The 10,167-nt window shown below is 45.2% G+C and overlaps 2 protein-coding genes across 2 annotated transcripts; both read right to left on the bottom strand.

Moving 5' to 3' along the window:
- Window positions 1-105: 105 nt before the first annotated feature.
- Window positions 106-1,386, bottom strand: LOC117587339 (lipase member H). The gene is made up of 3 exons (XM_034277978.1): window positions 1,210-1,386; window positions 431-1,143; window positions 106-363 (listed from the first exon to the last, which is right to left on the bottom strand). Exons 1-3 carry the CDS (start codon window positions 1,379-1,381, stop codon window positions 121-123), a joined length of 1,128 nt encoding a protein of 375 aa, XP_034133869.1. The 5' UTR covers window positions 1,382-1,386; the 3' UTR covers window positions 106-120.
- Window positions 1,387-2,265: 879 nt separating this feature from the next.
- LOC117587340 (L-lactate dehydrogenase) lies at window positions 2,266-5,590 on the bottom strand. The gene is made up of 4 exons (XM_034277980.1): window positions 5,442-5,590; window positions 3,195-3,574; window positions 2,673-3,128; window positions 2,266-2,609 (listed from the first exon to the last, which is right to left on the bottom strand). Exons 2-4 carry the CDS (start codon window positions 3,570-3,572, stop codon window positions 2,445-2,447), a joined length of 999 nt encoding a protein of 332 aa, XP_034133871.1. The 5' UTR covers window positions 3,573-3,574; window positions 5,442-5,590; the 3' UTR covers window positions 2,266-2,444.
- Window positions 5,591-10,167: the final 4,577 nt, after the last annotated feature.

Raw genomic sequence — 10,167 nt, forward strand, 5'->3', positions numbered from 1 at the left:
TCGCAGCAGAAATATTCCCGAAGTTATAGTCCTGCAGAAAAAGAGTTATTTAAACTAAAAAATATTTTAATAAATTAACTAATGAACTAAAAAACAAAACAAATTAGCTATCATTAAGATCTATGAAGATTTCTTCTTTGGTGCTTTCTCTGGCTTTGTGCGCGGCGTCGTCTTGTAGCGCAGTCCATGCTCCATGTAGGTGAATGGGGGATTCGGTTGCGTGAGACAAAAGTACAGGCCCCTGGCGGTGGAGGGGTAAATGAGACCAATGTTGATGGTATTCTGGAATTGGCAATCGCTCTGCCGGAATTTGGCCCAACTTTCGCATTTGGTGGCGGGGATCATGACGCCCTCAATGAGTGCCTGAAAGAGAGATGGAGCGAGAGTCAGACATTGAGCGATACCGAGAGATAGAGAGTTATAAGCCCACCTCCATGAAGAGAACAAAGGGATACATGTGGCTGCAGATCTTGGAGTCGCAGCCGGGCTGCAGTTTCCTTCGCGGGAAGTAGCCAATGCCATTCGGATAGATATCGATGTGCCCCACGGGCACACGCACACCAAAGACATCGCCCTCACCGTGCAGCACCACCACGCGCTCTGCCACGCTTTGTTTTACAAGGATATCGGTTGTGCGGCACATGGTCGCAGGATCAATGGCCACCAGTTGGCCCACCTTCTGTTTGGATCCCCTGGCAAAGAGCTGGGCACCCAGGGCGGCAATATTAGCACCCACCGAATGTCCGGCGAGGGTGATGTCCTGCGGTGCAATGCCCGCATCCTTGAGGGCCTTCAGCACATTGTAGATGGCATATCCATGCACCGAGAGATGATGCCGCACCGCATAGTAGAGCTGTGCCACATCCCTAGCAAAATCCACGACAATCACATTAAGATCCCGTCGACTGCTCTGCAGCAGCGATAGATGTTCCTGGACGCTGAAATAACTGTCGGCCGTGTGGAAGGCATTCACGTAGACCAGGGTCTTCCTTTCGGGATTGATGTCAAAGTCTTTAAGCAGCGAAATCGATTTGATGGGCAGCTGAACGCTCTGATTGGTGATGGTCATCACATGGAGTGCCGAATCGCTGGGATTTATGCCCTGAAAAAGTGACATGACGCCCTCATCCACGGGAGCATCGCCTAAAATGAAGAGGGGAAACTGTTTAGAGAAGGGTTCCCGGATTTTAGTTGCCATTTCACACTTACAGAAAGCTCTCCATCCGCGATTCAGTTGCTCTGTCAACAGTTGAATGTTGTGCTTCTGGATAGTCTCTATATTTGCAGGGATTTTTGGTTTGTTCTCCTGTGGAATGGCCATAATCGGTATGATTAGAGCCACAAAGAGTGTCTTTAAGGTGTTTGATGTGATTGTTGCCATGGCCGCTGCTTCTCTCATGGCTAAAAGTGCTGCAGTCAGTGCTTTTATAGCCAAGTTTCTTATCGATGCAACTCGAGACTTGAATCGAGAGTCTCGTCGTCGCTCTCTTATCTGGCAGCTGCTACTCGACTTTCGCTTGCCACATCACGTCTGATGCGCTACCCCTCTGTCTGGCCAAAGTCTGCGCTTCGCACTACCCCGAAAAACACCCGTAAGATAAGCATTTTGACTGAAGAATATAGTGGATATATCTCTAAGATAGACAGCCCCAATCTATGGCTTAACCAACGATTGATTATCTCCTTTTTTTTGGCCATTGAATCGTGCTTTAAAATTAATATGATTTCGTGCCATCAATTTCCTTTATTAAAGAATAATTTTTCATTCATTTTTTTAACCGATTCTTTCTTTGATTTTCTTTCAGATGGTGAGTGCTTGAAGATACATATCTAAGGGTGCTAGGGTAAGATATATTTATAATTTATACTAGAATTTGTTTACGACACGTTTTGGGCTGTATTCCTGCCCGAATTCTCCTACTTGTCGTGTCTTTATTTGTGATTATTTGTGGCTGTAAAATTTGACTAGACTTTGAATGTTATTCAGAGTATCTTTCGATTCAAAATTTACGCTAATTGTTTGCTAATGAGGTAGCGGCGGTTGTTGTCGGTCGAGACTCTCTTTCTCACTTCCTCCCCTGAGAGAAGGAAGTTCCTTGAGAGTTGCCTTAAAAATACGATCCTTAGGAGCTAGAGAACAGAAATTGAGGGGAGTAATTGGGTAATTTTGGGTAGTAATTTGAAAAAAAGTTCATAAATTCAAATCCATAAATGAAAAACCTTTAAAATTTCAACTTAAATTTTTAATTTAAATATTTATTTGTCTAGAAAATAATAAATACAAATGAGAAATGCATTAAAAATAATAAAAACATTTGGTACGGGCAAATACTTGATGCTTTTTTTCTGGGGTATTTTCACTGGATTTTCCCTCGCACCCCCCAACTGCGTGACTAAAATTAGATTTGTCATTGTAATAGGAAAGATTTTGCATCCATTTTTGCTTAGAACTTGAGTCCAGCCTGGACATCGGACATAATGTTGGCCGACTTTTGCAGCTGCTCGATTTCGGTGGGTGTCAGGATCTGCTTGACGACCGAGGTGACGCCATTGGCGTTCAGAATGCAAGGAAGCGACAGGAACACATCCTTATCGATGCCATGTTCACCCTGAAAAGAAAGAGATATTAAATAATGTTCCACAAGGTGTTGGAGGGGTTATCGAGGGCTTACCAGCACTGAGGTAGAGACAGCAGCCACGCTGCTAGTATTCCTGAGAATGGCAGAGGCCAGGGAGGCCGTGCTCAGGCCAATGGCCCATGAGGTGTAGCCCTTTAGCTTGATGACCTCGTAGGCCGAGTCCACCACTTGTTTGTGGAGCTCGTTCCACTTCTCTGGATCCTCGCCAGTGCCCAGAATGGGGTTTAATTCACGCAGACGAACGCCAGCGATGTTGACGCCCGACCATACGGGCACAGAGCTGTCTCCGTGCTCGCCAATGATCCAGCCGTGGCAGGAGGTGGGTGCCACACCCAAACGCTGCGACATGAGGAAACGGAAGCGAGACGAATCCAGATTCGTGCCACTGCCGATGACGCGGTTCTTGGGCAGACCCGACAGCTTCCAGGCCACGTAGGTCATGATGTCCACGGGATTGGAGACCATCAGGAGAATGGTATCGGGACTGTACTGTAACGAAAGTCAAGGCAGAGGGTTAGAGAGGGTTTCTAAAGGAGTATTCGCAGTGAGACTTACCTCCACCAGCTTGGGGACGATATTCTTGAGAATATCAGTGTTGCGCTGCACCAACGACAGGCGGGACTCGCCCTCCTTCTGCCTCACGCCAGCGGTGACGATGCACAGCCGAGAGTTGGCGGATGCCGCAAAATCTGTGCTGGCTGTGATCTGGGGATTCTTCAGGAAGTTGGAGCCATGCTGCAGATCCATGAGCTCTCCCTGCAGCTTGTCGGCGCAGACATCGATCAGGCAAACCTCCTTGGAGACGTTCTGAGCGAGAATGCTGAACGCGCTGGCCATGCCAACCTGGCCGATGCCCACAACGGTGACCTTGTGACCCGAGCTGGGCAGAACTTCGGCCACTTGGGCCAAGAGGCTATCCTTGATGGCGGCCATTGCTGAAAGAGGAACGAATATTCATTAGAATTTCTTACTGGGGACCATCCACGTGCCTTCCTCTCACTTTTGTGGCCAATTATTCATTCAAAATTTTCACAATTATTCACTCGTGTCACATACGCGTAATGCTGCCATAGTGGCGTTGTTTAACCTTCACCAAGGTCGTATTAATGAGAAAAACGCGACATCGCCAGAGCCACACGCAATGACTGCTGCCGCAACGCTGCGTCAGAAGCATAGCCGAAAAAATAGACTTTTTTCTAGGGTTTTCGGTATCTTTTTTTTATAGAAATTCATAGACCGAGAAACTTGTGACCACCAAAGTGGGGATGGGTAAAGATAAGTCTTGTGAGTAGAGTGTAGAGTTGTTTTGCCGTTGAAATTCAATTAGAACAGGTCTTCATTGGGTCTCTGATTTCCACAAATGAAGCGAAAATTGATACCCAACTTCAGACTCAAACGAAATTGCAATATCGGAATGATTTATCAATGAAATAAATGGCGAAGAACCATTACCGGAATGGGAATTAAAGCCCCAATAATCGTTTAATTAATGATATGGCAATGATAATGATAATGCTATTTTTGCTTCCTTAAATATGTGCCACCACCCACCTCTTATCTTATCAGGGAATATCTGGTGAAGCAATTAAGGCAGTTTAGTAAATCCCAAATTATCAATGGACTCTGATGCGAAATATTGATTGTAAATTACTGAGCGATGAGTGGGTTCCCTATAGAAAGGTGATATATAAATAGGTTTGGTTTTTAGGTTTAGTTTTAGTTTAAGGAAAGAAAGTTGAAAAGAAAGAATTTAAATTGTTCCCCATAGAAAAGTTCTAAATTTAGATAGGGTTAGGCTATGACGTTGGAATAATGCGTCAGTCAGTAAAAAGGGGGCCATAAATTGTTATCATTGCGTTATGGAAAGGAGGTTCGCCAATATGTTTGCCATATGCAGACAGATTTTCCACTGAGATAAGATTATTTGCCGGATTGTAAATGCATTCGAGCGAAAAACAATATCATTATGAAAGCACATGTGTCGGTTCACCTTTTTAATGAGATTTCCGGTGCGGCTGCAGGTGATTATTATGGAGAGCGTGTGAAGAGCTTTTCCCTCCGAGTTGGGTTGCGAGTCAAAGCTATCTGTGATATATGGCACCCCACAGAGTGGAACAAAAAGAGCTGTTAAATAATGAATAATGATCGAAAGCCGCAAATGTATATTTTTATAGAGAACTTGGGTTGGGTTTTATTTTTATTCCAATTTCCATAGAAATCTGTTAATATTACAGACACAGCCTGGGGGAATCACTTGTTGCAATCAGCAGGAAAAACTTTTCGGGGCCCACTCGGTATGAATGACCTTCTTTCAAAGTCAAAGGCCCCAGCTAAAAAATATTCACAGCTGTTTTGTGGCACACGGCGCATGCTCTTGAATGAAATTGAAAGTGAAAGCACCCCCCTCAAACGAAAGCACCTCAAGCGGAACCCCCATCGAGCGGAACTGAACCCGGGAAATGCTAAATACCCCACTGCATGGGCGAATGAGGAAGGCCAAGGGCGAGGCTTGAATTCGCTGAGGGATTTGAAAGTTGAATGCACTTTGATGAGGCAGGAAGGAAATAAAAACCCCAAAGTTGCACTTTTGATAGAACAGGAAGCAGATTCTCGATTTAGCAGGAAGTCAACCCCATTTGGAACAAAAATTTAGACACTAAGCTTCGATGACTAAGAAAGTAAACCCCACATTTGGGTGATAGTTTTTCACTTTGCATATTTCTAAAGAAAATTGCAAACACAGAGGAGGCTGCTCCATGGATTTATCTACACATTTCTCTATAGTTTATATATTTAGCTTACTTTTTGCTTTATTTAGTTTTTTGATTCACTTTTGGATGGAAAATACTTTTGTTGGATTATTTGTGTGCGTTTGTTTGAGGTCGTCGACTGTTTGTTCCGTTCACTTTGCGGGTTCGTTGCGAACTGTTTGCTCCACAAATGCGGGCTATGGATGGAATTTGTAGCTTCCCGCTGCCGCTGGATTTTGTAGCCTCTCTCGCTGGCGCTGCTACAGTCGCTGTAGGCAGCGGCAGAGGGCAGCTGGCAGGATGAATGACGAAACTGCCGCAGCGGCATGGTGAAAGTGAGAGCATTGCTCTCTTGGCTTGCTCTCTGCCTCTCGACTGCTGTCTGCTGTCTGTAGCGGTTTTCGCTCTCCAGAATTTTCGGCTCCACCACATTTGGGCCATGTTCGAAGAAGTCAAGGTGACCTTTTGTGCGTCGGGCCTGTGGGTTGCTTGCTGCTGTGCCCACCCGCTGCTCTGCTTCTCTTCTTTTGCTGCTATTTATAGGCCACGTGCCTCACTTTTTTTTTTTTGGGTCTAATTTGATTTGTTTTTCTTTTTTTGCTTTTCCTGGAGCTCGTGGCTGCAGAGGAATGGAACTCCTCCGAGGAGGATTGAATATATAAAAGAAATCTAAGGACAGACGAGGTAGCAAACCCCTCCAGAGGGTGCAAAGCCGGAGCCTTCATTTAATTATTTATTTATTCTTCTGCCATAAATTACTTTGATCTCTGGATATCTGCAATTCATATGATCGTTTTTTTCTGCTCTTGTCCGGTGGTTGTTTTTCTTCAGCGTGCCTCGTGACAACAGCTGGGCTCTCTCTCTTTCTCTCCTCTCAGGGCACGTGCCCAAGAGATCAGTCCATAGGTATAGACTTTTGGCCAAGAGCCCAGTCAGGCGGCTGCAAAAGTGGCACTAAATTAGCCAACAGCTGGCGGAAAATGTTGCATTATATGCGACTACGAGATGTACCCTAAAAATCAGTAAAAATAATTCCCTTAGTGCTTATGCCAATTGCTGATTATTCAGGTTTCTAGGAAATTCGATTTTTTTATACCCACGAAATGTATTCTGCTAAAAGGTAATAAATAGTCGGATTTGATTTCACAAATGTTACCCCGACGACGTCATCATTCTCTATGCCTCACAGTGCATTCCCCCCTCGTCATGTTGCTAAGGGAGAGGTAGAGAGAATGCAAGAGAGTGAGAGACAGAGCGATCCCAAGAGAGAAGTCGCTCTACAACTTTTTGCCGGCGTTCGTGACTGGCAACACATTTGCATTGGCCATATAGTATTCATACGCTCGTAAACGAATGATTCACTCCTGCACTCACTCTGCAGGCCACAGTTCGCTCTGCCGCTCTCTATCATTTTTGATTTCACGATTTTACCCATTTACTACGTCATCAACAGCTGACGAATGAACTTGAGGCACCTCCTGTACGCAATGAGACCCTCTCCTTCCCATTCACTGACATTGCAATTTTATTTGATTATTGTGAAAGTCTCGTCTCTCACTGTGACCCACTTTCAGCAATAAAGCGATGACCCATGAAGCAGTGCGGTGTCAATGTCAATGCGAATGCACTTCCTGCAGAGACATGTGACCCCCACAAGCATTTCCATCCCCCCCGTTTAGAGCTACCGCAGACCCACGCCAGACGGGTGACGGGTGACCTGTAACCCAATTCGAGCGCCACTGAAGCCATGATGTTGTATTCCACTCCGTTGATGAAATGTGTATGCCACAAATTGAATCAAGTGTGTACTCGTACGTGAATATGCACTTAAAAAAACAAGTTTTTAATTTGGTGTTTGGGTTTATTGAACTCTTGCGACGCGTCTTGGCGGTTGTTTGTTGAGGCAATCGTAAAAACAGTAGAAATTTTGAAATTTGTTGTGGAAAAAAAATGGATTTCTGGGAAACACCTTTGATTGGGGCGCCCGACCTCCCTCGCTGTAATCACCACGGCCGACCAGAAAACCTGTGCTGGCGCCCTCTTGAGAACATTTCGTTGCGTTTGCAGAGCGCCATCTAGCAGTTTTGGTAACTACTTATTGTAGCATAGCTTCCAGCTTTTGTCTGTGTGAGCGGTAGCTTCCCAGACATTTCGTGGCGCCACTGAGCCTGAGACGTTGGAGATTTAAAATTTGAACAGAAAAAACCGAAAAATATGAAGAAATGTTTAATATAAAAAAAAAAAATATATTTAAATATTTGTACTCAAAACTGGTGCTGCTTCCGTTGTACAGTCAAATCCAACAACAACCCTTCCGGTGAAGAAATTATCCCACGTCTTCTGTTGTATCCCGCTCCCAATGGCAGATCCTCCGCTGCTGCTATATTTCCCTTACCTCTGCTACTCGTACCAATTTTGGTTATAATTTCTGACAATCTTTTGGAGATTTCATTGCCAGCTTCCCATATTACGCAACGCAAAAGGCATATTCGATGCATTCTCCGAGATACGGATACATTTCTCAGGAATCTACAGAAGCGAGAAACCAAAACCAGAGCCATATGCGTGCCACCAGTGCCACTCGAGAGAGATAGTGCAACCTGCAAGCAGCAACTCTCGTAGCCCAGTGGCAGTGGCAGCAATGGGAGCAATGGCAGGGGGTGTTATCAATGCAGGGGAATCTGATTAGCGGCTGTGGCAATGAGTGCAGCAGTAGCAGCTGTAAAACTGGAGATGTGTGGCAAGAATAAGAGCAGCAGGAGAAGCATCGTGTAAGCCAAGTGGCACGCAATCCGGAGCACAGGGAGTATTCAGGCAGGGGAAGATGTCGCCACTGCCGCTGCACATTAATATTCAAAAATTGCGTTTTTATGCTAATTTTCACACACTCCTCGAATCGTACGCGGCAACGTTCTCTCGGGAGGAGACGGCAACGAAGACGACGACGACTAAATGGCCAACCTGTCGATAGATTACTCAATGACAAGGAAGCCCAGGAGGAGGGGGAGGAAGGAGGCAGGGGTCAGCAAGAGTGGGATCATTGGAGGCTCCTCTCGAAAGTGCAGCAGCAGCCAGTCAGCGCCTCCAGTTGTTGTTTCTATTCGCTGCATCGTTCCGGGGATGATCATCTTTTGGGGGCATATCATATCGCTACTTGCAATCTTTTGTGGCAGCCGGCAGCCTTATTATTTCTGCTCGTATTACTCATACGCACTGGTGTTTTATTTATGGATACATAGATGTTGCCTCTCTCCCCCCCGCTGCTTGTTGCTTGTTGCAGGTTGTTGTTCGCGTAGTTTAGCAATAATTAAGTTGTTAAATTGTTGCACGTAAGTCAAGAGCTGCTGCCCCTGCTGCCTGCCCCTGCGACAGATGTCCGTCGCTCGGTGAGTGGAGGATCCCCGCCTTCGTCTGGTGGCTGCTGCTGCTCCACTTGGTTTCCCCGCTTAATAATAATGTTTGGGTTCGATGTCGGGGCCGGTGCCTGACTTACGATCCACGTCCTTGGGTTACTGATATATGCGATACTTAAGGTATTTATTACAAGCGATTGTAATCTTCAGCCATTATTTTCTTTATGCTACACATATAAATACGTTGTACCCCGTAGTAGTTGAGGCAGCAACTGAAATAAGCTTCCAGCTGAAGAAATAGCTAAATATTTATAGACAAGTCGAAGACGAAGACGAAGACGCCTCTTTGTAGCTGTTGTTGCTGCTGTAAGCATTGTTCATTGTTTCATCAAGGGCAATAGATTGTTACATGTGTAGATGAACTTATATTAGATGCATGAAACAGGCACAATAAATATGTTTCTAGCAGAATTAGCAGCTGAAACTGAATAAAGCTCTGCAGATGAACTGCTGCAGAGGTAAACTGTTCTTCATTCTACTTCTGCTTTCGAGTATGATTATGGTTCAAGTTCCAACTACATACCCTATAATTCACTTACTGGCAGACTGTCCATAAAGATGTTACACAAGAGATGCGGCTGCTGCTGCTGCCAGTGCAAAGGCAATTAATCATTGCCTCATTCCTTTAATCTCATTATCAGCTGTGCCCCGCTTACAGCACACTATCTGGCATACCCCATCGCTTTTGAAATACCCTGCATATTTGCACTTGGAGACGACGACTCCTCTCTCTGCCTCATTAGAGCTGCTGCAGCGCCAGCGGTGGCGGTGTCGGTGGCTTTTTGGCGTTGGCTTTGGCTTCAGCTTTGGACTCAACTTTTGCCTGGTGGCAGCATCTCTTCTCTCAGCGCAGCGTTCGCTAAATTATATAATACATAAACTATATCCACATACATACAGGGGGGGGGGGGGGGGGGAGAGATGCATATGTGCAAGTACAATGTAAACCATGAGGCATGAGGCATGAGGCATGCCCATTCCATGCCCAGATTCCATAGCCAGATCCCAGGGCACAGACCAGCAGAGCAGCGAAGCAGCAGACCAGTTTCCCAAGCTTTCGTTGTCGCTGTCGTTGCACTTGTTACGTTTTCCATGCACCCTTTCATAAAAACAAATGTGGGTATTATGGGTTCGGAATCGAAAGAAGAAAGATTCTTATGGTAGAATTTGTAGCGATTCCATCGGAAACAATATGATGTCCATCTGCCTCATTCCGATTGTATTATGTGATTACTAATTTTGGATAATCGTGCGACTTTTTCCTGACACAATAGCTACAAAGAAAGTAAATATCGAGTATTATGCCCTAAAATACAGAAAGAAACTCTGGCGCTCTAATTTATGTAAAAATGTATTACACTATTT

Source organism: Drosophila guanche, unplaced genomic scaffold, assembly GCF_900245975.1.
Source record: "Drosophila guanche unplaced genomic scaffold, DGUA_6, whole genome shotgun sequence".
NCBI lineage: Eukaryota > Metazoa > Arthropoda > Insecta > Diptera > Drosophilidae > Drosophila > Drosophila guanche.